Source organism: Cladophialophora psammophila (genome assembly GCF_000585535.1).
Source record: "Cladophialophora psammophila CBS 110553 chromosome Unknown aczJe-supercont1.27, whole genome shotgun sequence".
In the NCBI taxonomy this organism is placed as follows: domain Eukaryota; kingdom Fungi; phylum Ascomycota; class Eurotiomycetes; order Chaetothyriales; family Herpotrichiellaceae; genus Cladophialophora; species Cladophialophora psammophila.
Genome location: NW_006912948.1, coordinates 102,362 through 128,785, shown reverse-complemented (window position 1 = coordinate 128,785; position 26,424 = coordinate 102,362). Strand labels below are relative to the sequence as shown.

Genomic DNA, 26,424 nt, shown 5'->3' with positions numbered 1-26,424 from the left:
ATAAGCCAATCAAGGCCGCCGCCTCATGGACAACACCTAGCGAAGGGCACGCGGAAAGAGTTTTTGCGAATGCGGCTGTGACACAAGCCGAGTCAGTCAAGCAATGATAATCACGCCCCGATCACGCCCAGTTGCGGAAATCCGTGTCAGTGAATTTGTATGCTCTGGCCTCAGAGAGGATGCGCAAGCGGAGCCGGAAAAGATGCTCCTATTCGTGATGTTTGGGAACTTCGACCTTGCTCTCTCCTGAGCCGGTTAGGACATGGCCCTTGAAGGCATCTCTTCGACGTCAGTCAGCTGGGGGTATGATGCCGGGCACAGCCGTCATGGAAGAGCATGGATGCAGTCGTTAAGTGTCTCTGAAAGTGATCCTGAAGTGATAATTGAGGCTGAAAGAGCCGAGATCAAATGGGTCTGAGATGCGGGCAGGATTGGCGAAGCCCTGTAGAGAGCCATAGGCCAGGACAAGCACAGTGGGGTCAGCGATGGGGATCGAGCACTGAGTTGCTTTTGTCATATCGTACCGCGTTTACTGCACATACATCGGCACAGGCCATGATGTTAGCGAGTTGTGATTGGCGTCAGTCAAAACTAATGCAACTGAGGTTTCAGAAGTGGGATATATCCCTTCAGCTATTGGTATCCAGAAATTGGAAGCCTTGTCGACGGTCACTTAGTACATGCCTCAGAGCTCAAAATTAGCTCTGCCATGGCACGTATTCGGAGAGACTCAGGCTTGGTTGTCTGTTGGATACATGTACTCCGTTCACATTCCTCCATCAGGCTCTGGCCCAATAACCTCACGTGCAACACCGTCAAGATGCTGCTCTCCAAGACTCCGCGGCCAATCACTAATCACATCTCTCTTCCCGCTTTCTCGCATCCAGTACACATGTTTCCCAGTCGATGATCCCCAAGACTATTGCCTGCACCGACGCCAGCACGGCCATCCCAATGGACAGCCCCGACCAGAGACCTACCAACCCAAGCATCGGGGGACCGAGAGAGAGTACCAATGCCAAAGGAACTCCAATGCAATAGTTGACTGCGAACGTAGCCCAGCCGCCAATGGCCTGACGACCCAGGCCACGCATTATGCCATGAATGCAGCAAACGGCGGCGTCAAAGATTTGAAAGACCGCGACGAAGGGAAGAGTCCCCATAACGAGATCTCGCACCTCGCTAGACGGATCCCCGGTGCCGAAACGCGCAATAAGACTGCCAGCGGCGAGGGCTAGTATCATGTCGAATATGGCGGTCCCGGAGAAGAAAGCGGCATAGAATTTGGATATTTTTTTGGCGGCGTCGACTGAGCCTCTCCCTATCAAATGTCCGATTTTGGTGCTTGCCACCACGCTCCCGGAGAAGGGGATATGCCATACTAGCACTGAGGTCGTCGAAAGGATCGCTTGGGCCGCCAAAGGCCCTGAGCCTGTGAAGGTGCTTCCACCAGATTTGATGTACGCGGCGCTGAAGTTGAGTAGCTCGAAGGCAAACCACTCCCCCAGTGTCATGACCGCGCCGGGGACAGAGAGCTTGATCATAGGCATCCAGTTTTGAAGGATGGTCTTGGGGAGGAGCCCGGGCCAGCACTGGTGCGTTTCCGGAAGATAGAGGGCGATATACAGGATGAGCAGAATGGCTCGCAAATCGTTGCTCAGAGCGGCTGCAAGTGCAGATCCCATGACTCCCAGGCCCAGCTTGAACACCAGCACCCAGTTGAGGACAAGGTTAATGGGCGTACAGATTAAAAGCACGACCAAGGACGCAGTGAAATTCCCCTGGGATTGCAGGAACCGCTTACCGGCTTCGAACACCACGTATCCGGGTACACCGATGAGCGATGTCCTCAGGAACGTCCCCGCCACAATCGCCAGTTGAGGTTGAGGGATCATTCTTGCGAGGATCCAGGGTGAGCAGAGCCATAGCATGCCAATTGGGCAAGCGACAAGGAGCAGCAGCAATATCATTCGTTGAACATGTAAACCGACGACTTTCAGATTCCCGGAGCCAAAGGCCTGCGCGCATAACGTATCTAGACTCGTCGCGATGCCCTCGAAGATGGCGAAGCCGACAATGTTCATGGTGGTGACCCCCAATGACACGGCAGCGAGCTCGTCTTCTCCGATGTGGCCGACGACTAACACAATGATCAAACTGTAGAAATATTGCAGCAAGTACGTCAAAACCAAGGGCGCTGTGTTGGCGATCATGATTCGTGTCTCGGTTTTCCATGTCGTGGCTCGCTCGGGGTGGTTGCTGTTGCCATCGCTGCCATCGTCGCCATATTCTGACAAGGCCCGATCTGGTTCGAGTAGCGGTGAAGTCTCAAGCATCTCACAATGCGGGCGGCAAAAGGCTGGCTGACTCAGCGACTCGTCCGCGAGTGGTGTAGGAATGCGGCGTATTATTGCAGTACTCGTATACTCTGAACAGGGATGAGTAGCTTTGACATTTTCAGGAAGTCGACCTCCCCAGTTTAATGAAATGATGCTTGGACCGAGACAGCCTAGCCTGGCAGGATTTGTCGAGTGAATGGTGGATTGTGTGCTACTGTTATCACGCAGCTTGCCAGGGCAAGGCCCTTCGCAGCGGAATGTGGAGATTTTGTTCCCAAACAGCCAGACTGGTTTCTTTCTTACCAGTAGACTCCCTTTTACAATCGGCCCCGAAGCCAATTACCGTGCCAGTCTGGCAGGCGAGTGAAGCTTACCCTAGTAGGTATTAGTACCCGTACTTGTACCTAGGTAGGTAGGGGTTAGTTGACGTCTGTTTAGTTGGAAACGCAAAGTCTGGTCCTCTCTCCCGTTGAGGCTCGCAGGGGCTCGCAACGGACGCCACGGGGAATGACTTAGCTGCATGAATAGTGTGTTCGCTAAAACTCCCCAAGACTTTCCATGTGTGATGACTTCCCTTAGGCCTTTGGTCACATTCTAGGCCATGCAAGAACTCCCGTCGGCGGAAGGGAGATTGGAAGACAGCCTGCTGATTTGGCGCTCCTATCAGTGGCCGATTGAAAATATTGTCATTCTCATCAATGAATTAGTTCGAGGAGGATTCACTTTTCGTCTGCAGTGCCATCCTTTACACAGGCGCCCGAAGAAGTAGTAATAGGCTCATCGGGGGCCATGTTCCCCCTAATCAAGCCCCGGCAAGGGCCGAAACTCTGCATTGTGGGTCTAGTATGAGTGCTGTGCCTCACTGTTGATCGAAACTCGAGATTGACCATCTGAGCCAGCGGCATGATGTGTCGCCATCATCTCCTCATACCCGACCTCGTATGCTACTGTCCTCATGATCGTGTTCTCCGTCAGACTTCGCTGGCTCTCGCTGCGCACGGGAATATCCTGCAGGTCAGAGTTGCTTCTGACATTACTCGAGATCTGCACGGAATGTTGGCCACTGACGGCTTTCATCTGTTTCGTGGGCCACTCCCTCGACGAATATGCCGTGTCGTTCTGGCTCCTGTTGGCACTTCTCTTCAATGCGATTCTCTGAAAAACGGCGGTGGCTAACTTCGATCTCAGTCCTTGGGAACTGTTATCCACTGCCGACTGATACTGGACTGGCACCGTGAAGAATGAGGTCCCGGACTTGAACATATCAAGCACCGTTTTCAAACTTGGTATGCATGCGGTGAGGATGGAGAGGTTCATGACCAGTTGATTCCATATGGCGGGGCCGACCATTTTCCAACTTCTGTCGTCGGACTCATAGAATTTGTGGTACTCCACTAATTGAAAGACGACGAAAATTGGAACTCTGTATTGCCATATCAGCGGAGTACTTCAGCCGCATGTACATCTGATACATACATGATTCTAGACGCAAACAAAGCCACGACCTGCCATTTTCTACCGGTATTTGTCTGCACCCACCACATCATAGCAGAGGGTATGGCGACTAAGGCGAGATCTGTCAGGATATTGACAATGCCTATGAAGAGAGAGAGCGCCTCTTGATCAATGCATTTCCCCTCTTCAAACCTCCAGGGGTGAGGTAGTTGACACTGGAAAGCCAGAGCAAGTACTGCAGACACTGCCCAGCAAGAGACGACCCCGAGCAGCACGTAAGATGACTGTTGAAGCCGTATTTGTGGAGCTATAGCCAAAATAAAAGAGATTGCGGATGCTTTTGCGAAAGCACAGGCGATAACGAAAAGCATCTGGGCTGCGTACGCATACTGCATTCTGTCAGCAAATCCATCCACATCGAAACCCGGTGCAACATAACTCGTGAAAAGGCGGCAAACGTGTCCTTGGAGATGGTCTCACGGTGCTGTCCTAGACCATTCTCGCATGCAGCGATAACGCAAGCGGTTTGCACGAAAGCGGTGATTGTTGATGCGATAATCAGCCAATCATATGGTTTCATGAACGTGAGATGAAGCTTTGAAACCACTTTGGAAACCACGGCCATGATGGAATATATCAGAAACACCGAGGCTGTTACCACGACCCATGGTGCATGATTGTCTGATGAAATCTGAAAGAAAGCAGGAGCCTCTTTGTCAGCCATCCTGATAACTAAGCTAGGTATAAAAGCAGGACAAAGAGGAATGCTAAACTGTGCCAATGGATTTGGAAGTTGAAGGCCGGCAACAGTGGGAGTCTGGGTTCTGTTATCCTTGATGGCAGGCGAGGTAGTGATCGCCCTGACCAGGTCTTGAAGGGCTGGATGTTCCATACCTATACCGAATTTGAGCGGGTCCGCAACATCCATGTTGTTGCTGAGGACTTCGTATGGTGTCAATGCTACAAGGGCATGAATACGAGGACGTCTGCATTCTTCAGGGGATCAACAGTCGAAGCCACCACAACTTCACTAGTTAGCCGTCACTAAGTAGTTTGAAGTACCCATGGTATGTACAAGCAACACTCGCCTCCAGATAATTGATGATTGATTTAGAGGCATGGGTTTCTTTCTAGTAAGAACTGGACGCATGCTCTCCATGGCTGAGCAATCTGGGGAACATGTAATGGATGAGATAGGTCGTCGGTAGAGAGACCAGTACATCTCTCCAAGCTTCTAGCTTACCTGTGGCCCCCCAAGACGCATGGGGAATTTTGAGCCAACTGCCCTAACGAAGCTGCCAGCGGGTTGAGTAGCGAGGCAGGTTGAGCAAGCCAGAAGGATCTACACGGCAGCGAAAGGGTGCCCCTGCAAGCGTGCATCTAGCTGGAAGCCTTCTGACCGGAAGCATATTCCCCGATAGTACTTAGGGACAATATTGCGCTTAACTCGGTCTTAGGCGTGAGATGGACTAGGACATCCAATCGACCAGGGAATATTCCCGCTGGAGAGGCTGAAAAGCCTTGACGACTTGTACGTACATGGGTCGACATTTCCGTCGTCGACGGGCAGACGGGGAAGTGGTCCGAGCCAGCCACTCGTCATTTGAAACACATTCTCCCACATCTGGTTGTCTTTGGCGATTTGGGTCAATGAATATTGTCATTTGAACTGTCCCCCCCACCCCACCGAGTCCACTTCCCCCGGATGCAAACCAAAATCCCGCCCAATGTAATTGCATATACCATACAGTATTTGTCTAGGTGCATCAGTGCGGGCAAGGAAACACCCTCCTCGGCAAATGGCGTTTTGGACAATAATGCTGTGGTGCCTGATCACTGTTTCAGCATTGGGACCCCCTCCTGCTTCCTGCCCTCCTTGCATCCTCTTGAGCGGGACCTCCACCATGCATTCCCAATGTTTGGTCGGCAGTACCCCGTGCTCGTGGCAACTCAGCAGCTGCAGTTGAATGTGCTTCTACCTATCAAAGACTAAGGCTTCGCTAAAAGATGGATCCTGTTGCTCTCGATAAGTCGGTCTTGAATTCATTGGACCAAGCTATCTCTTCTCTCGATTTCTTTTCCTTCACTTCTCTTTTCACTTCTTCTGTCTTTGCAACTTGACGCTTCCACTCCGAAACGTCCCATCTCAGCGTCCGTCCTGTCCCAATAAATATAGGAGAAATATATATATATATACGATGTCCGACCACAGCGAAGTTTACGAGCTGCACAAAGTGGACAAAGATGTGCAGTTAACTATCAACCGTTTCGCAAGCCATAGGAGTGGTGATCATGGGGAATCTGGCCAAGTGGCTGCCTCAAACGTCGACGCAAATAGTCACAGCATTGAGAGTGTGACGAGAGTTCGGAGACTGTTCAGCTTCTCCCAGATCTTTGCCTTTTCTCTCACCTTTATGAGCACGTGGGAGGGTATGAATACGTGAGGAGTGTATATCGCTTGGAGAAATGCATTAAAGCTGACAAGTGACAGAAATATGTTCTTCGCTCTCTACAACGGAGGCCCTCAGACATTTGCCTGGAGCGTCTTGATTGTCTACTTTGGGGCAATCGCACAAGCTGCATCTATCGCTGAAATGGCATCGACTATTCCTATCGCCGGCGCTCAATACCACTGGACATACAATCTGGCTCCGTCAAATATGAAAAGATTCATCACCTGGATGCAAGGTTGGATGACGTGGTTTGGCTGGGTTTCTTTGCTCGCCGGCATTGCAAATATCACCGCCATCATCCTGCAGCAGCTGGCAATGCTCAATCATCCGAGCTACGTCCCCAAGACGTGGCACATCACACTCATCATGATCGCTATCTTGTTTGTCCAGGGCCTGATCAACTCCTTCGGTAAAACGTTCGCGATTGTACCCTGGCTTGAGCTTGTGGCCGGAATACTCCACGTCTGTCTTTTCGTCCTGTTCCTTGTCGTCCTGGTCGTCATGGGCAGCCGCCACAGTGCCGAGTTTATCTTCTTGGAACAGTCCATTTCGTCGGGCTGGTCCAATACGTATGTTGCTTGGAATTTGGGCATGCTCACTTGTGCGTGGAGTTTCACTGGATTTGATGATTCCTGCCATCTCAGCGAAGAAACAAAGAAAGCTCCTCAGGCGGTGCCGCGAGCAACATTCTGGTCCATTGCCTTGAATGGCGTACTGGCATATGCCATGGTGATCGCCATCCTCAGTGCTATGGGTCCCATTGACGAAGTGCTCAGCTCTGGGTTCCCCATTATCACAATCCTCCTCCGGGTCACAGGCTCAGTTAAAGCAACCACTGCGATGGTCTGTGGGCTATTTGTTATTTCGTTCTGCGTCAACATAGCGTCTATTGCCTCAGTATCGCGACTGACTTGGGCATGGTCCCGGGACGGGGGCTTACCTCGCTGGTTTGCACTTGTGGACTCAACCCACCATGTACCGATCCGATCAATATGGCTCTCGCTTGTCGTTGTCATGCTGTTGTCACTTTTGAATATCGGCTCCACCACAGCTTTCGGAGCCATCACAGCGCTTTCGTCCTTAGCGTTGTACTTTTCTTATGGCACGGCGATCTCGGCCATGCTGTTGGCTCGTTGGACCTCTTCGCATGGTGGTAAGCCCCTTGAGCTGGGTGGATGGAATCTGGGTCGATACGGAGTCTATATCAACTCTTTCGCCCTCGTTTATACGCTGTATATCATGGTGTTTTTGCCGATTCCAAGCACGATCCCTGTGACCGCGGCGAACATGAACTATGCGGGGCCGATATTCCTCTTCGTGTTCTTCTTTGCCATCGGCCTTTGGTTCCTACGCGCGCGGAAGCATTGGCCGGGTCCGAATGTCGCCGTCATCGACTTCGTCAAGGCACAAGAGTAAATGAAGGGAGACTGGTTAGGATGGTCGGAACTTCAGATAGCTGTCTGCATCTCCATGACCGCCATCGCATATGAATTTGACAATGACCTTCAGGGTACTTGAACTGACGATATGTAGATCGTTAGCAGCCTAAATTCTATTGTAAGTCCTTCCTCGAATACACTCTGCGCTTCACAACCTCAGTATGAGTATGGCCTTTCCCTGGTAGGTATAATGTTTGAGAGAAGGGACTCAGGCGGCTGCTGCTGTGATTCTTGATTAACTTTAATCTTCCAGTTCCTCCTGAGACCAAAGAGACGCTTTAAGGCACCCTCATTGATTTACAGGGTGCCACGCTCGAGCTCCAATAATTGTCAACATAAACTCCATTACCGGGTATCAGAACTCAAGCACTAAGCTATTTGGCCTAAAGAAGCTTAGCTAATAGTCGAGTTGCCTTCCTCTTGGCGACAAAGGGGAAGGTAAATCGACAACCTGCACAGCTTTAGACTCTGCTCGCCGGCTGACCTCCCAGTCAGCCATCGACAAGGACTTCTATGTCTGCACCAGACCAGGGTCCCGCATTAGTGGGCGAACAGGTTCCCTGTTTTCAACTCTCCCAGCGGGTCGCTTTCCCTAATATTCGACTTTCTTTCCCATCCCTTCGAGTATCCTCTCTATCCGTAGAAGAGGCCTTCCTCCCTACCCAGTATACAAAGGTTAAGAGCCTTTTCTCTTACAAACATTCATCCTTCCCGCACCTAGCTGAAGCTGTCCATCTTGCAACCTCGTTCTCGAACGAGCTTCACAGTTGACACGCCCCTTCCTCTCATACACTCGCGCATCCATAGGGGACCGCCCAACGATGGTACCCTACGGCGAATGAGCCATCAGCTCGAGCTGCTGCCAGAGGCTACAAGAGAGGTGCATATACAGAGAAGAACAAGCTTCAGAAACAAGCAACGCATAAAGCCAAGATCAAAAGGGATCAAAGATGCAGACCTGTATCGCTACCGTCCTGTCCGACCCCCTCCCCCTATCTACTCCTTCCGTTCCCCCTCGTTTCCTTTGTGCGCTCTTAGAGAAGGGTAAATGGTCAGGAAGAGTCAAGTATTCTAAGCTACGGACACATTTGGCGACGGCATTTAGACGAAGGGCGGAGAGAATCCGTGCTTGCCAACCATGCAGCGGGTTTGAAAGTGGATTCCTCCCCGTCTCAGAAGGGCAGTGGACGCAAAGCACCAGAACAACGGCGCTTTTCCCAGCAGTATTCCACGTCAATGTAATGTTGAACTCGTCCACGGTTATGGGCGTGCCAAAGAAGGGGACAAGTTTGGCTGCCGATGGTGGCCTCGAACCAGGTGTCATTGGCGGATATGTAAAATGCATTTGCCTAATGCTTACTTGGTAAGGTCCCATGGGGATCTTCTCGGTTCCTCTATAGCTTCTCCATCGCAGGTTGAAGCAATTACAGGTTTCTTTTGCCTGCGGAGTACCGTACTAAAATCGAGATACGCCTCCATTCCAAGTTGACTTCTATGTACAGTACTCGGTACTCACGGACTCTTTCGATGCAACTGGAAGGGGTCGAAAAGGGCTCCCCTGAAACTCGCCACCACATGCAATACGACAATATAGGATCTTAATTGGTCACATGGTGCCGGTTTGTGATTGTAACGGCCCATATTGGGCAAACCTGCGAGAAAAGACAAGGGTCATTGTCGGCAAGGCTGAATCTGGGTGCCTTTTGACTACGCGAGGCTTCTCGTATTCTGCTCCGCGCGTGCGTGGTTACGGCTTCAGGAAGAAGGAACGGGTAAATGCGCCCCTTCCCCTTCTTTGGGATATATGGTATCTCAATTCAACCCAATGCCAGAGTTTTGCCAATGAAAAATCTCACAGAAAGGCGATTCGATCGAGATATTGTCCTCCCCAGCTCGTCTGTCAGTGGATTAGGTTGGTTCCTGATTTAATCAGAATATTGAGGGGCACCGGATATATCAGTGACCTGGTGCTTCCAACATGGCGACTTCTCCGTCTTCAGTCCAGCATATCGGCTTTACTCCTTCGCCCAACCAACGAGGCACCATCGATGTCCTCTGGCCCTGTCTCTTCACCGTCTTCATCTGCACTTGGACGGTGGTGCACCCCAACATCCCCCAACCGGGAGCCCCGTGGTGGCATAAGGTTATTGATCCAGCAATTGGATTGGTACTGGCGGCGTTGGCGCCGGAGTTGATCCTCGGGGTTGCGGTCAGGGAATGGTTGGATGCCAGATGGTCAGCCAAGATGCTGTGAGGCTTTGAACGGAAAGAAAACGAACCCGGCAAAACAAGACCTGGCTATGAGCAGAGGGGGATTGTTACGGCATTTTACGTGTTGATGGGCGGATTGCAGATCAAGCAGACTCCTGTCAGCAAAGGCCACTATTCAAAACGGATGGTAGAAGGCTATCTCACCACATTAGATCTCGAGGAGCACCTATTACTGGACGCAATTAGCCTATCTACCCTTGTTAGCGAATCGGAAATGAGGGACAAAGGCAAGGCCGACAGCTTGGTGAAAGTCTTGCTGGCGTTTCAGCCCCTTTGGCTTGCGACACAATGTACCACCCATATAGCACAGGACTTGCCCATCACGTCATTGGAGATAAGCGCCTTCGTATATGTGCCGTTCATGCCCGCCCATTACCAATCGTTCGGGCTGGCGAAAGAGTGTTGGAGGGCGATTGGGAGGGCCACCTACGCACCAAGTCCACTAGGAGGTGTGTTGGTCAGCTTTTTGTTCTTCTTCGTCGGAGGTCTCCATTGTTCGGCATGGAACTTCTCTTTCCCTACACTAACAGAGCAGCTTCTCTGGCGAATGAGTTCATTGGCGGTTGCAACGACAATCCCTTTCTTCTGGCTTGTCAGCGTTATGTACTGCTCCTTTATCGAGTGTTTATGGAGACGACAGGGAGAAGGTTGAAGGTCGAGAGAGTAACACGGATTAGCTACTGGTATATGACAAGCCCAGAACTGGAGTATTCCCAGCGATCTTTGTTTGCGTGGAGTTGGCTCCTGAGAGCTTGCGCGTATGTGTATGTCATTGCCAGGCTGAGTCTTATTGTTTTACTTTTCATGGGGCTGAGGTCGCTGCCAGAAGGGTGTTACCGTACTGTGGATTGGTTGGTCTCATCCCCCGTATTCTATGAGAGGATAGGAAGAACCGAAAGGAGAGACCTTGACGCAACGGTGAGCCTGATACGAACAGCAAGGTCGACCGTACCTACCTATTGAGGATTTGTCCAGTCCTTTCAATGCCATTTCTCCAAAAGTCCGCTGAGACGCGGCCGTCCTGGTGATCTCTCACCCCGCTCCGCCTAGCAAGTCACAATGGGTAACAAAGCCGTCCTTGGTGGGCCGAATCAGAGAAAGATTCTAGGCTGTCCCGTCACCCGTCAAGCACCCGTCAAAAGAATGGCGCCAGATGGATAGCGCCACGCTCCCCACACTATCATTGGTGGCAAGCAAGGCAAGCAAAGTCTCATCGTAGCAAACTTCTGCTCCACCACTGTTGACCACTATTAACTAATTACAAACTCGCAGAAACATATGAGGACATAGGATTCTGTGCGTTTACGATATGGAGCATCTTATCAGTCCTACAGAGCTTGACAGAATGCGACCTTCGATTCCTGAGAGTCAATGGCTTGAATTTGACCACGATAGCAGTCAACGATTCCCTTTGGCGTCTTTTGAGGAATACCCCCTCCTGCGAGGCTGGAATGCTGTAAGACTGCGAGCGCTCCGCCAGGGTCTCTTCTTGGAAAACACCGATTATGTTTCCATTCTCGCGATGTTACAAGGCTGGCTTTTCTTTGGCGTGCTTGAAAGTGCCTTTCAGCAGCACTTTTCAAGCTCTTCATTTCTGACTTCATCCGAGGGCATACAGACAACAGGTAAAAGCCATCACAGAGTCCTTAACACCCAGTATTTACGCACATTCTATCAGCAATGGCACCTCGGCTTTCTCGATCTTCCAGAAGATAGGCAGAAGAGTCTCTCGGTCTCTTTCGGGCGTTCGGTGGTTGGTGCACGCGACTGGGCATTATATCTCGAAGTCAAGCTGAGGCTTAGAATCCCAGCCTACAACAGCAATCCCCTGTCTAATATTTTCAATGCGACTATCCGCAATGCACTTCTATTGACGGAGCTACTGGGTAAAGCCGTGCCTCAAGCATATCCGGACGCTGGCTTGATCAATTATCAGATGGATTTAGATCCTGGGGGAGAAATAAAAGGCCGGCTGCGACGGAGCGGGTGGTGTCCGTCGAGCTCGAGAATAATGACAAATCGGTACGGTCATTCAGCTGCAATGTATGCGACCCTTCTTCGTCCAATCGAGCAGCCTCACGTGAGGCATACTCACTGCAGCAATACACAGTGCAAAGCATATAATGTCGACGTATCCACCTACTCGCCTCAGCATGTGCACCAAGGATGCTCATGCGAGCATGTGCTCCCTCCTCTGAAAGATGTATTCGACATTTTGCAATCTGGGACGTTCCCAGTGTTGGACGGAGAGTCCATAATAATGGACGGAGAACGGGGTGAGCTGAGTGTGAAACGATATAAACCAGACATGGAGTATGTGGTGATCTCTCATGTTTGGTCAGATGGACTCGGGAGCACGACAGAGAAAGGCCTGCCGAGATGTCAAGTGGTACAACTCGCACATCTCTGTCATAGAATTTCCGGCTCGTCCCTCTTCTGGATTGATGGGTTGTGCGTCCCTAACGACTCGATAATGCGCAACACTGCAATTCAACTCATGAGTGCAACCTACGCTAAAGCTCCTACGACACTCGTCCTTGACTATGGTCTTCGTCAATCCAGCAGCTCGAGCGCTACCGAAGAAATAGCCATCCGTATCCTGTCGTCTGTCTGGCTTCGCCGTCTTTGGACTCTTAAAGAAGGCATTCTAGCGTCTAACCTTGTCTTCCGCTTGCGTGACGCTTTCTTGCCGATGTCTCATTTGCTCTCACAAATTTTCGTCTCTGGCTTCACAGGCCCTATTTCGGCCGCTCTGATCGCAGAGCTATCAGGCTTCAACCGTAACCTTTATGCCACAAAACCCGCCCATATTAATCATATCCAGCGGCTGATGTGCTACCGGACCAGTAGCCGACTCGATGATGAGACGTTGGCTATTGCTCCACTTTTCCACATCGATATTGGCATCATTATGCAGTATTCAGGAGAAGCAAGAATGATAGCGTTTTGGAAAGCCTTAGGGACTGTACCAGGTGGCTTGATCTTCTCAGGTGCACCGAGACTGACCACTCGCGGGTTCAGATGGGCGCCGAGGACGCTCATGCATGGGACAGGATTGAACGATTTGGGTCGCAACTATGGACGCATTACGGAAAATGGCTTTGTTGGGGAGTTTCTAGTCTTGGAATTCGATGAAAGACTAGTTTTGCCGAGGAATAGGTCCCTCCGCCTGCTCGACATCAAGGGGAAGCGAGGTTTCCGTGTGTTGGAGGATGTGGAACCGCAGTCATCTGACGGTCACGACCATGGATCAAGGGACAATGTCTGGGGCGATATGATTGCGATCCGTGAGCAGCCGACTGGCGAGATACTTCCTGGCGTCGCCATCGTTCTCAGAAGGGAAGAAAACACAGACAAGACCGAACATGATGACAAGGGAGTGCCAACATGCGCATTTGCTGCACGAGTCATAATTGCTGTGGATGAGTTCGTCGATCTGGTCTCCTGGGAATCGACACCACCATCCGATGCCAACATGGTCACGAGTGTAGTGAAAACTATATGCATCTGCTGAGGCTTCCGAGCGTGCACATTCAGAGGTACGGACAAGCTGCAGTCAGGGTCAGATACAGAGCAAGAGCGCTTGAAGCAAGATACTACAAATGACACAGCATGCGGCTTCGAAAATTGAATAAGAGGACGGCGCGTTTTTGGCCATTTTTCTAGCACTGGTTTCTTAAAGGAGTCAGAATTTATTTGCGATAATAGCATTCTACAATACTCGTCCCCGAATCTTGACAGCTGGTATACTAGTCCCACGGCCTGTACCATTGTACGGCCACCTCTCCGCCACAGTGTTCAAGGCTTTGTTCATTGGCAGAGGGCCGCCACAAGAGTGCTACATTATATATATCCAAATAAATGATTGGATGAGGTTTAGAGACCTGGAAGCCTGAGGTTAAGACTCAAGGTGTGATAGCGAGCGCACTGAGGCGGACTGTGTCCACAGGACAATGCGCCTAGGACAGATTCATGCCCAGGGACTTTCTCTAGGCACTCCCTCCACCGCTAATAGGGGGTCCTAGATTCAAAATCTCCCGGGCTATTTGCCCTATGACGCGTAGCGTTCTATAGGCGCTCTCCGAGGCAGTCACTTTGTCCCGGCCACTTTGTCCTAGGAACTCTGTACTACTACGACAATCATCCTCAACCACCTCTCGTTCTAGGACAATTATCCTTGACCACCTCTCGTCCTAGGTACCCACCCCTCTCACCCGAGTTGGGGCAAGCTGGGTTGAGCACAAGGCGGCATGACTCTAGTCCCAAATTGGGTTGAGCTGGGTGTCGCTCTTGGCAATAATTTTGGAAATTCTCTTTTTTTTTTATGGCGCAGCCCAAACGCAGACGGCATTCGACCACACCCTGAACATCTTCTTGCCTCAAAACCCTTTTGCCTGTCAGTCACCCCCATATCTCGCCATGCCACCGTCGAAACGAAACCGTGTCGTCCCGACCTCAAAAGTGCGCAAAAATAGGAAGGAGCTCATCCGCCGACTCGCCGCAAATGTTCGAGATGCGGCAGAAAAGTACTCTTACATCTGGGTGTTTGACGTCCAAAACACTCGCAACAATTTCCTCAAACAGGTCAGAGCAGATTTTAGTGACTCCAGGATAATGATGGGAAAGAACAAAGTCTTGATGGTGGCACTGGGGCAGACGGAGGAAACGGAGTGCGTACCGGGGGTTAGTGCATTGGTACCGTATGTCAAAGGCGAAGTCGGCCTTCTCTTCACAAACCAGGAAATTCCAAAAATCGAAGAATATTTCGCAGACTGGTTGAATCAGGACTTCGCTCGGAGCGGCAGCACTGCAATCCGAGACGTCAGAATACCACCGGGAGAAATTCACACTCAGTATGGCATTGAGGGCGGCGAGGATGATCCGCTGCCTGTCCAGATTGAACCCACTCTTCGAAAACTCGGGATTCCAACACGTCTGGTCAAGGGCAGAGTGATGTTGGAAGAACATCCGGAAGGGTCAATGGATGAAGAAGAAGGTTATCTTGTCTGCAGGGAAGGGGACACGCTCGACTCAAGACAAACCGCGATCCTGAAGATTCTGGGTGTGCGCATGTCCGAGTTCAGGATCGGACTTAGGGCTGTATTTGAGAAAAGACTTAAGGCTGTATTTGAAAAAGAAACGATGGTACAAGCGCCGGGAGTTATGGATATTGACGACACCAAGGTTTCATGAGAATGGCTGACCTTCTTTGCGACTACCTGGTCCCGACCATTCCACCTTCCGGCTGACTTGGGAAGCGATTCTGTCGAAATGCCCCCTGACCAACTTCTCCCACGGACGTCATACCTCGTATGACTGGCCGGTGCTATCATCTCAACGCCGACTTCTGCAAAGCTCAAACGCTCCAACTTGGCTATCCTCATGGATTCTACCTCAATTGTCGAGCGCCATCCTTGAGTGGACCTTCAGAATGCTGCTGATGGGCTGATGGGCCATGTTGGGTACTCTCTCACATCCAAGAGAGGAGACCACGATATGCGCCAACTGCGACTCAAATATAACGTGGAGGATATTCGACTCTCGAACTGCAAAGGTCTCAGGTTCGCTGCCATCTGCTGAGTCCGGAGAGTATGGCCTGTTTGAATCTTGACGAATGGGCAAGCTCTTTGTCAGTGCTTGTCGCCCAGGCGCCACGCCCGACCTAGAAGATTTACCGAGCTAGACACCCGAGTTGCATCGCCAAGCAATGAAGCCCTTAGGATCAGCATATTGATTCCAAGTTTGTCTGTGTTTCCAAATGGAGGAATGTAAAAAAGTGCGGGCACGAATAAAGAACCCCGTATGGTGCTACACTTTTGTCATTCTCTTCTAGCGTGTGCCAGCTTCGATTCCAGAGCTTTCTGCTCCCTCCATCATTTCCAACACTGCATACCAACAAGACCTCCAAAACTTCTGATATTCTCGTCTTTCACGGCCCAAATAGGAGTTCAAGATGGTAAACCTTACACAAGTAAGTGACCATTTCACAGCAATTGCCATGATGGTGGGACGCTTTCCCCCGACATGACGGATGAATGAATGAATGACAACGTGGACGACCAGATTCAGCGTAATCTCATCTCTGCGAACCACATCTTGCATTTCACGTCAGTGCTTGACGCCTATGGACACATTTCAGCACGGCACCCGGTCGACGCAATGACTTATCTCATGTCTGCCAACATGGCTCCTGCACTTGTCAGCAATGCAAGCGATTTGGTCCAATATCGAGTGAACGACTCAATAGCTGTTGATTCCGATGCTCCCAAGGGCTATATTGAACGGTACATACACGGAGAGATGTACAAGCGTTACCCTGACATCGCCTGTGTGATTCACAGTCACAGCGAAGATGTCCTTCCCTACGCAATTGCTGGAGTTCCGTTGAGAGCGGTGTACCACATGGCCGGCTTTCTTGGCCCGGACCCGGTCCCGCTGTATGATGTCGTGAACTCCTACAACGCCACCGAACCGCATGACTTGTTGATCCGCACCCCGAAACTTGGAGAAGATCTGGCCAAGACGTTCCTGACCACGGCCAATGCGTCCGCCAACCCGCCAGTCTTGCTTCCTGATTACAATGTCGTGCTGATGCGGCGACATGGCTTCACCACCGCCGCTATTGACATCCAGACTGCAGTTTTTCAGGCCATCTTCACCCAGTCGAACGCAAAAGCTCAGACAACAGCAACACTGCTGCGGGGTGCATTTGGCGGATTATCTGGGGATGAGGCCACAGCATGGACGGGCGGGACTGGCAACGGAGGGACCGGTGCATTTGAGCCCCTGACCGCTCAACAAGCGCAGGACTGTGAAGTCTCCATTGGGGCGACTTCTGACAGGCCTTGGGGTTTGTGGCTGAAAGAGGTCGAAAATGACAGCTTGTATACCAATAACGTGTAATGTTGGAAAGTCATTTTCTAAGTTTCGTCAAAGCTTGGAGGGAAGTCTGAATCACCGGCGGATTTCTGCACTGCACATTAAGCTGTTAAGTAGCCTTCTGCGATACTATGCCTAAATCCTGAGGAATGCAAGTACACTCGAGCCCTCTGCCGTCTTTTTGCCAAAGCTGGGCTCCAAGGCCCTTAAGAAGCGAAAGCAAATACCGTTATCGGCAGGAATACAGTCGAGCCATTGCTTCTGCAACGAACTTCCATTGAGCTTTGGGGAATGGAGACAAAGCAACCAGCCTTGCGGCCAAGGCGACATGACTGCTCGATGAGCTCCAACCCAACTGAAATCGCCTGAACGAACGCAATACAATGAATCTGATGCTCTCGTTGGAATATGTTCGGGACGGTGCCCATGAAGCTCTCTGCGTCCTGCTAAGGATGGCTGGGCCCAGAGAACAATTTCAATGGAGATTCGCGATCTCTCATGGTTAGTTGGGCTGGTTAGCCGGCGCTTGAACCACGGCGTCTTCGAGTTGTCGGTGCCAACGGCAACATGTTAGAAGAGATGAATCTTGCCATTCCACTCCCTGAACTAACCCGTATTCACACTGTACTTTCCTTAGCACCTGTTGGATCAGTGAACAATTGCGTGGTAGCTGATTAGTTTGCGGCTTCGTGTTGTGTCACGTAAAAACTTCCACGTTGGAGGGGCCTTTTCAGCATTCGGCATGGTGTCGGCCTAACCATATCCACCGCTCCGTTTCAGGCACCACTTATCTTGCCAACTTAAGCAAACGAACGAGGCTCAAACGCTGAAACGGCTCTGAAAGACTCTTATGGCACAAGCAAGTCCGCTCAATAGACTCATTGCGGGTCAATCTTATGCTCTTTCGTGCGCGATGTAAAGCTTATTCTGAGGATCAACTTTAAGTTATGTTCCCCCGGCCTCGTAACTTGACATCACATAGCTCTCCGGAATTCCAAGGTCTTGTCTCCTGCGTGCTTCGACATACAACACAGCTGAGATAGGCGGTGTGTACTGTAGATGCAGTCAGCATCGAGCACGGGCTCTAATTTCAGGCAGCGGCAAAGGAACAACGAACCTAAATGTCAGGTCTCCTTCTCGAAGTCCCATCGCATGAAACGGACCGAGTCATCAGGCAGCCGGTTTCCAAGCCCGTACCACTCCCCGGAAGCCCCTTATTGAACGAGCATGTCCCATTCCGCACGGGCAAGCCATCGCGTCGTTGGCTGCAACCCAGTCCCTGGCATCAGCTGTGCAAGAATCTACCCCAACGGCGGCATGAAGAAGTTTCGAAAGGGAAGTCAGGTTTGGTCCCGTATTATATTACAGGTTTTGTACGAAAGCACGGTGATTCTTCCCCTTTTAGTGTGTCAGGTACTCTTTCCCAGTCGCTGACAGATGATAATGGTTGAGCTGCAGTCTCTGATCAGATTTGACAACCTCGACTAGGGTTGATATAAACTCACGCCGCCAAGGCTTGGGGGGCCTGCCCATCTCACCGCTTTCACCGACGGAGTAACAGCTGAATAGCGACTAACCCTGTCCTAGGTAAATGCAGGTCAGACAGGATAGGATGAGAGAGGATGGGATGTTTTGTCTTGTAAGTATACAGAACATAGAGTCAGCTGAAGAGTCGTATATATTCATACCTCTCCAGTGTTGCTGACCGCCTACGGCCCAGTCTCATTCCATAACTTCAACACAGCTGAAAAGTCGTGTATCTTCATCACTCATTCTGCTGACGACAGCATCACGAGAAACCTCACACTCGGTGTCACGGGAAGCTGTATCTGTGAGAAAACTGGCTAGCTTCGAATGACAGCTTCCCGGTCACGACTCATACAAGCACCTTTTGCAGCACAATCTCAGATCTATCACACCGCACCCCAAAGGAGCAGGATGTTAATTTGATGCTCGAGCATGTCTATAATGCAACATGCTGGTGGCCTTTAAGGCCCATCCATCACGGGGCGTCTGATGTTCGTGTATGGGAACGAGGATTCCAAGCTGAAAGAATGGAATGGAACTGTATCTCCGAGACCTTGAGCAACATCCCGATTATAAAACCGTCGACTATGTCTCTCTCATCACTAACTCTGTATCCCACGTCTACCTTCTGAGTCTGATCCCCACAGCCATTTGGTTTGCGGTCCCAACATCTCCCATACTCAATCCAAGATGTTCGCCAAATCTTCCGTCCTTGTCTTCGCCGTCGCCGTGACAGCGGCATACGCTGCCCACATTCCAACTGCCCACAGCTACGGGACAGTGACAGCAGCGGAGCATGTCGGCGAGACTGAGGGCCAACAATTCTTGGTCACGGATATCACCAAACCACACGTCCTGGCCGGGTTTCAAGCCAACTTCTTTTCCCACGCCTGCAACGACGGCTTCATCGGCCAGGTCCAAGGCACAGGCGGCGCCACCTGTGTCAAGTCGATTCCCGGCACCAAGGCCATCGCTCTTCTCAGCCAGCCATTCGGATGTCAAGGTGAGGCCTCATATACCACCTTGCAGCTATTCTCCGGGACATGATGTCTCAATCGGCAGTAATGCTAACAAGATACCACAGTCACGGTTTACACGGACGATAACTGCAGCAGCGGCGCTACACTTCTCAGCGTCGGGCAATGTCTCCAGGAGACAGAAGTCGGAATCCCGTCTTACTCCATCGATGGAAACTGCTAGACGCTTTCTTCGCCGATCACCTTTTCTTCATCTCCCCAAGGCATCGTCCCATAGGAGTGCCATGCTACTTCAGCACCAATCACTCTCGCTTTTATTCGTGGATTATGACGCCGGGTCCTGCTTTCATTTCATTACATAGTAGTGCCTACCTAAGGGGCCTTGAATAGATAGTCCTGCCAGCAACCCTGGCTGAGATTTATTTCTTTGGCTGGCTCAGACAAAACTATATATGTATTGTACCAGGGAAGAAAGTCAGATATATTCCACCCTTTTATTTTCTTCTTTCCCTCCAGTCTGCTACGAAGCTGGATCTATGCCATACCGGACCGAATCTACGAACAGGCCTGAACGAGGCGCCCAGTGAGAAGGAAATTAGGGGAGATATTGGCTAAATCCAAGGGAGAAGACTAGGTGCGGATCAACGTTATGTGTCTGGTTCAAACATGGCCTATTATATATCATGGAATCCTGACCCGAACAGAATTGAATCGCGCCGGATATCCTGGTGTGCAGCTAACGCCTCCGTCTCGTTCCCGTAAGCCATTCCGGACCTCTTCGATACCCCTGACGAGCATGCAGGCGCGCAGTAGGCGAACCCACAGCAGTTTTCGGCTGCCACGCAGACTTCGCCAGGGCAATCTGCGTCTGTGGAACATGCGGCAGCAGTGGAGCACGCCTCATCCTCCACGCAATACGCGTTGATGCCATCGATGTCTCCAAAGCAGAAACATGTGTCGCTACCTCCGCAGTTCGTAAAGGTCCCACAAGTTCCCGGAGATCCGCAAGTAGGCGCGGGGGCAGCACTGGTTGTGGTTGTTGTAGTAGTAGTGGTGGTGGTAGTAGTAGTGGTAGTAGTAGTGGTAGTAGTAGTGGTGGTGGTAGTGGTAGTTATGGTTGTAGTAGTGGAAGTGGGCGTAGTCGTTGTTGTAATTACAGGAGAGGTGGTGGTGTCGGTATGAGCAGGTGTGGTCTTCGTTGTTTTGCAGGGAGTGGGAGTCTGGATGCAAGAGCACCAAGTTGACATCACATTTGGCGGCCCTCGCTTGATGGACGACCAAAGCCGGTTGTTGGGATCATCGGAAGGTACAGACGGCTCGGCTGGCGGTGGGGTTGGGAAAGTTCTGCGGTGAGGGCCGTGGCCCTGATGGGCACTGGTACACGAGACGGGATATTGAGAGGAACAAAAGTCTTGGGCCGGGGAAAACGAAGAAAGGCCTGTCCAGCCTTGATAGATGCGGCTTGAACAGACATTCGACTGCCATCCGCCGAGTTGGTTGGTTGGAACAACGCTAGCATTTGTCAAGGACACGGAGGACAGGATGGGAAGAAGGGTGAAGAAAAGAACGGACTGGGAGAATTCCCAAATTGCCATTGTGCCTGTGATGTAAAAGAGTGACTGTAACAGAGTGGATCTGCTGTTGAGTTGGACAATCAGGCAGGAGGAGCTTTCCCTGTTCTTTCAATATGGGATTTCAAGACCTTTAATATCCATTTCAGATTGCCCATCCAGCACGGGATCATGACGCTGGCTCTGAAACCACGTGCACGCCACGACTCGTATACTTCTTGTTCAATCCCGCATGCCTAGATTATGTTTCCCGATTAGATGATGGTGGGCTGGCTGAACGAGCGAGGCGTCGCGACTTGGTCCTTAAAGGCGTGAATCCACAGGAGGAGCCCAACGGCTTGATTTGGAACGTGTTGTACTTGATAATAACATGACCCAAGTCTGGAGTATAACCCAAACTAAGCACAAAGAATGTGGAGACTATAGCGGAAGGCAGCTTCTTTGATTAGCCTATACCGTTACAGTATAATCAGGGTTGTAACCGCGATCGACGAAATGGGCAGAATGGGTCAGGGGGACCATCTAAATAGGGGAAGGTACTCTGTCCACGGGCTACATGTCTTGCCTGATCCGGCGACCTTTGGATGGCATGCCGCTCCATCTGTGGCAGCAAGCACGCTAACGTTCTACCTAAGGAGGACCGTTTCTTTCGCTCGGATCCAACCTCAATGTGGACGAGGTAGGCTCTGAATCTTTATTATAAGCATCGAGTACTACCGAAGAGATTCAGCTTTCAAGAAGTCAAATTCGTCCCCAAAGCAGTAACTGTTCTTGTCACAATCGTTCTTCCCGATGGCAGATGGTTCAACACGATTACTCCTACGGCCATCTCGAGCTCAGATCTTCGAGGTCCTAGCACTGTTGCTACAGACCAAGAGCGCTGATATCGCGCCTCTTCCAAGTTTTCACTGCACCCCTTTCCTGATTTGAGGCGAGTATCAGCCACACTCTCCTGATCTAACCCATTTCCTCTTCAGTGATATCTCACGATGCTGCCGACGGTGGAATGAACCAACTGTGAGAAGTGACGTGTGAGATTTGGATGTCTTGCTCACGGTGGCTGAAACCGCCCTCAGGGCTTCATTAAAGCGAGTTATTTTCATCATGTTAGCAGCAGGACAAGATATTTACCACCTTTTATGACGGGCAGGTCAGTACGGAGTACCGTTTCAAATTATCCATTGCCATTACCACTCCGGACTGCGGCGACTGCTACGGAAAGAATCTGACCAATGTGCAGGTGACTTGAGTGTGCTGCACAGAGTCCGTTTCAATGGATGATGCGCACAAAACATGCGGTCACAAGCAATTCGTTCTCGTTCGGGGCTTTGGCATCCCGAATAACCTTGCGGTCGGTTGGGGGGGGAATAGATTTCCTCGAAGTCTCCGCTGTTACAAAATACGACCCAATCATCGAATGCCTCCTGCTCACGCTCTCCTTCTAGTATTCATCGATGATGCACCTCGACCTGCTCAAACGAGGACCGTCGACTTGACAACAATGCCTCTATGAAGACGTCCACTCTCATTTCGCCGCTTCGCTCCGGAACGAGTCATTAATCTTCCAGGAAGGAGGTGATTCCTGAGAAACCGAGTCTACAAATGCGCTCAGATACATGGCTCTTTGGGTCAGTTGGACCGTCACATAATCCTTCTTCGTCGGAAGCCGGCTGCTTCGTTGCCATGTCTCTGACAGAGGGACCCCCTTGGGTTGTCAAAGAACAGAACCATTGCCGTCATGTTTAAGAAGGAGGAACAAATTTCAGACTACTCTTCGGGCCGAATACGAATTTATGAAAAGTGCAAGGCTCGGTAAACTGCTGAAGCTCATTAGGTTGTCACAACGCTGGTGTGGTTGCAGGTGCAGCACTTGACCATCACGAAAAGTTGAGAACTCCACTGTGGCATCTGTTTTCTGCGCCGTATCTTGTTACTTCTGCTGGTAGGACGTACTTAGAAACATCAACGCACCGACTGCTGCAAAGGTGACGCCTATTATTCTCCAGCGAACTGTCCTCTTTGACGAACTTGCAGCATCATCACTATCTCTTGGTGGGTTCTCAGGTCTGATCCCAGCGCACGAACATCTCCTTTCACCATGATGGACTCTCCCCACAATGATGCGGTATGCAATCACACACGACTGGGTTTATGAGACGACGAGCAACTTCTGGTCGAGAAGTTATTTGCAGGATGGTCGAAGCTTCACATGATATTTCGCCGACTAGAATTGGGTTTGTACAATTGACGCCAGAGCTGATCCGTGATACACCACATGCGACACACATACAGCACAGCACAATGCAACATCAAAAGTTCAAGTACAGAATGCAGCCCCAGTTTACCAGACCGTGCTCACAGTTGCTGCGTCTGCATCTGCATGCCGCCACAGGCGGATGCCTCCAATCCGGGATCACGGATCGACACTGGTGGCCCGACCAGATAGACAGAAATACAAGATCCGGTGTGTTGTCTCACCGACAGCTCGCGCACTAATCATAAAACGGCCGCCCGCAATGGAGCAAAAATCATCCGGTGTGTCGTTGATGACCGAGATCATGCTTCGCCTTGCACGATCCGCATCCCTCGTCACGCAATTCATGTTGAGAAATCATCAGAGTGGATTTCAAATCCGAAGCCATTGCCACCCATATACTTGCTCCAAACTAACCCTTTCATTCAGCATTTTTAGATTAGATCACTACCATTCGGTTCCTTTTATTCAACAAGAAAAGAGAGAAAAAATAATAGCAAACGTGCAACCACAGGATGGTATCCGACAAATTCTTCGCTGTTGTAGCTGGCGTTGGCCCAGGAACTGGGAGATCAGTCGCCCTCCGAGTCTCGGAATTCTACCCCGTTGTCTTGCTTGCTCGTCGGTCAGAAAGCTATAATGATGTTGTCGCCCAGATCAATAATGCCGGCGGCAAGGCGATCGGGATCTCCGCCGACGCGACGGACGAGTCTTCCCTGGCTTCCGCATTCGAATCCATAAAGAAGGAAAAGGGGTTTGGGAATTTGCAACTTGTCGCTGCGATCTACAACGTCCGACCTAACTCGCGGCCAAGCCGCAAACCCTTCCTAGAACTGAAACTCGAGGATTTGGACACAAGCTTAAACGGCAATGTGTATGTCTCCCCTCATCGCGGCCCCTTCACTTGAACTGCGTGTGTCGCTAATGGAGCGTCGTGCTCTAGCCGCGGTCTGTTCAATTTTGCCCAAAGCGCGTTGCCGCAACTTCTCAAATCTGTCGATAGCTCTCCTCTACCGCCGACGTTGATAGTCACTGGAGCGACTGCGTCGATCCGAGGCTCCAAACTATGGTCTGTTATCGCGGCAGGGAAATCTGCGGCGCGTATCTTGACACAATCTCTTGCCAGAGAGTTTGGTCCGGCAGGTGTTCACGTCGCCCATGCCATCATCGACGGCGGCATTGACGTCCCTGATGCAGAGCATGCTGCTCGCAATGATGCGACTCCAGACGGCAAGTTAAGCCCCTATGCTGTAAGTGATCCTGGTCATCCGCTTAGCGGGTCGGATGTTAACTTTTTTTGCAAGATTGCTGAAAGCTACTGGAATCTGCATACGCAACACAAATCGGCTTTCACGCAGGAAATTGATTTGAGACCTTTCAACGAGAATTTCTAGGCAAAGGCCCCTTAAATTAGCCCAGATAGCACCACGCTCGCTGAATGGGTGTTGGGAATATATGAGTTCGCACTTCTAATACTTCTTCAGTACAAGGGGATGCCTGTAACTACGATAGTGAGTGTGAACAGCTTTTAAACTGAGGTAGCCGAGTTACTAGATCCGCGAGAGACAAAGGTGGCTATGTTGAAGTTCACATCCACACTCAATGGTGTGGTTTAGGTCATCGCTTTGAACTTAGAAGACATCAATTCAGCTTGATTCTCGGTGCTTGCTCCACTATCAATCCGATTTCTCCAAATATCTACTCCTTTTCCTCGAGTTAAACTGTGCTAACTGTGTAGGTAGGCCACCCAGGACGTGCAGATCGATAGGGTGTTGGATGCCCGCTATCGCAAAACCATACCCGGTTTTGCCCCAGTTTGGCAATGCGAGCAATATACGTATCATTACTGGGAAGTACACCGCCGCTATCCATTCTGACGTGGCCAACACCCTGCGCGTGTCAGTGGCAGCTATGTCAAAGACGAAATGCGAGGCATTGACGACGTGCTATTTTGCATGTATTGCGTGCTCGAAAGATGATCGTATTACAAATCGATGCATTGAGCTGAGGTGGCATTGCCGAGGGGTACGAGGGGATATATCGCATCTTGTATCTTGGAGATTCGCTGAGAGCCTGGAAATCCAAATCGTTTCCCGGGAGCCCTCTTTTTGGTCGACAAAGTGTGAGTCTTGGTGCACGATTAGTTATGGCTACAGTTGCGGTTCAACTTGCGCCAGGTAACGTCCTCGGACAGGTCGTTGAACCTCTTGCTTCGAAAAATAAGCCTGCGAAGCACGATGTTGCGGCAGAGTTATACTACTACAAGGATCCCGGTGACGGAACCCCACCGGCTCCATCTTACGTAGGGTGAGTTCCTCGCGTCGGTCGAATATAGGTGAAATCTTGAGTCTAAGACTAGAGTCATCAGAAAGCCCGCCACTTATCAACGCCCTCACGTCGCCCAGAAGGTCATCATCCATGACATTTCCGGAGACGAGGATAAATACACCGTCGACAGTCATGGTTTCCAGTATGTGAAACATGAGAGCAAGGAGAAGGATTTCCTCGACGACGAGAAGATCAAGGCGGATTACTACCCGGAAGTTGAGCAGCTTCTGAAGGATACGTAGGAACTCATTCCCGTTCGCCGTTCGACAAGCAAAGAAAGCGTGCACTAATATATTGTTTATGTCTTCCACAGCACTGGAGCATCTCGCATTTTCATCTTCGACCACACAATTCGCCGCGCAACCTCAGACGTGCGTGACATCGCAGGCCAACTTCGCGGTCCTGCACGCCGTGTCCACATCGACCAGTCTTATGGTACCTCAGAGAATCGTGTCAAGTACCACCTCCCCGAGGAAGCCGACGCGCTCCTGAAGAAGCGCTACCAGATCATCAATGTAAGTCCCTCTAGTGACCACATCTCCCTCTTCCTTTCCCCCAATCGAACGCGATTGATTGACTCACCCTTTCCCAATCCGCAGGTCTGGCGACCGATAAAGACGATTCTCAGAGACCCCCTCACCCTCGCCGACGCCCATTCCGTGCCCGACAGTGACCTCGTCCCGGCCAAGTTGATCTACCCGGATCGCGAGGGCGAGACTTACGCGGTCAGGCCTAACCCGAACCACCAGTGGTACTTCAAGTACGGGCAACGGCCCGATGAGCCGCTGCTCATCAAGTGCTTCGATTCTGTCAACGACGGGCGCGCAAGGAGGATTCCGCACACTGCGTTTGTCGATCCAGCGCATGAGGATGATCCGCCCAGAGAGACCATCGAGGTGAGGACGCTGGTGTTCTATGATTATTAGCCTGG

General features: G+C 51.0%; 10 protein-coding genes across 10 annotated transcripts; 8 read left to right on the top strand and 2 right to left on the bottom strand.

Annotated features, from left to right (window-relative positions):
* Positions 1-851: 851 nt before the first annotated feature.
* On the bottom strand, positions 852-2,336 carry A1O5_11610 (uncharacterized protein; the record flags this gene model as incomplete). Its single annotated transcript, XM_007752182.1, has 1 exon — positions 852-2,336. The coding sequence occupies one exon, from the start codon at positions 2,334-2,336 to the stop codon at positions 852-854; it is 1,485 nt and encodes a 494-aa protein (XP_007750372.1).
* An 843-nt stretch (positions 2,337-3,179) lies between these two features.
* Positions 3,180-4,722, bottom strand: A1O5_11609 (uncharacterized protein; the record flags this gene model as incomplete). The annotated part of the gene is made up of 3 exons (XM_007752181.1): positions 3,180-3,762; positions 3,816-4,183; positions 4,234-4,722. 3 exons carry the CDS (start codon positions 4,720-4,722, stop codon positions 3,180-3,182), a joined length of 1,440 nt encoding a protein of 479 aa, XP_007750371.1.
* A 1,270-nt stretch (positions 4,723-5,992) lies between these two features.
* On the top strand, positions 5,993-7,663 carry A1O5_11608 (uncharacterized protein; the record flags this gene model as incomplete). The annotated part of the gene is made up of 2 exons (XM_007752180.1): positions 5,993-6,234; positions 6,286-7,663. 2 exons carry the CDS (start codon positions 5,993-5,995, stop codon positions 7,661-7,663), a joined length of 1,620 nt encoding a protein of 539 aa, XP_007750370.1.
* A 2,001-nt stretch (positions 7,664-9,664) lies between these two features.
* Positions 9,665-9,940, top strand: A1O5_11607 (uncharacterized protein; the record flags this gene model as incomplete). The annotated part of the gene is made up of 1 exon (XM_007752179.1): positions 9,665-9,940. The coding sequence occupies one exon, from the start codon at positions 9,665-9,667 to the stop codon at positions 9,938-9,940; it is 276 nt and encodes a 91-aa protein (XP_007750369.1).
* Positions 9,941-11,266: 1,326 nt separating this feature from the next.
* Positions 11,267-13,471, top strand: A1O5_11606 (uncharacterized protein; the record flags this gene model as incomplete). The annotated part of the gene is made up of 1 exon (XM_007752178.1): positions 11,267-13,471. The coding sequence occupies one exon, from the start codon at positions 11,267-11,269 to the stop codon at positions 13,469-13,471; it is 2,205 nt and encodes a 734-aa protein (XP_007750368.1).
* Positions 13,472-14,376: 905 nt separating this feature from the next.
* A1O5_11605 (uncharacterized protein) lies at positions 14,377-15,150 on the top strand (the record flags this gene model as incomplete). Its single annotated transcript, XM_007752177.1, has 1 exon — positions 14,377-15,150. One exon carries the CDS (start codon positions 14,377-14,379, stop codon positions 15,148-15,150), a length of 774 nt encoding a protein of 257 aa, XP_007750367.1.
* Positions 15,151-15,996: 846 nt separating this feature from the next.
* Positions 15,997-16,860, top strand: A1O5_11604 (uncharacterized protein; the record flags this gene model as incomplete). Its single annotated transcript, XM_007752176.1, has 1 exon — positions 15,997-16,860. The coding sequence occupies one exon, from the start codon at positions 15,997-15,999 to the stop codon at positions 16,858-16,860; it is 864 nt and encodes a 287-aa protein (XP_007750366.1).
* A 2,193-nt stretch (positions 16,861-19,053) lies between these two features.
* Positions 19,054-19,563, top strand: A1O5_11603 (uncharacterized protein; the record flags this gene model as incomplete). The annotated part of the gene is made up of 2 exons (XM_007752175.1): positions 19,054-19,366; positions 19,448-19,563. 2 exons carry the CDS (start codon positions 19,054-19,056, stop codon positions 19,561-19,563), a joined length of 429 nt encoding a protein of 142 aa, XP_007750365.1.
* Positions 19,564-23,680: 4,117 nt separating this feature from the next.
* On the top strand, positions 23,681-24,559 carry A1O5_11602 (7-alpha-hydroxysteroid dehydrogenase; the record flags this gene model as incomplete). The annotated part of the gene is made up of 3 exons (XM_007752174.1): positions 23,681-24,039; positions 24,109-24,415; positions 24,470-24,559. 3 exons carry the CDS (start codon positions 23,681-23,683, stop codon positions 24,557-24,559), a joined length of 756 nt encoding a protein of 251 aa, XP_007750364.1.
* A 752-nt stretch (positions 24,560-25,311) lies between these two features.
* A1O5_11601 (uncharacterized protein) lies at positions 25,312-26,419 on the top strand (the record flags this gene model as incomplete). Its single annotated transcript, XM_007752173.1, has 4 exons — positions 25,312-25,472; positions 25,534-25,731; positions 25,807-26,008; positions 26,093-26,419. The coding sequence occupies 4 exons, from the start codon at positions 25,312-25,314 to the stop codon at positions 26,417-26,419; spliced, it is 888 nt and encodes a 295-aa protein (XP_007750363.1).
* Positions 26,420-26,424: the final 5 nt, after the last annotated feature.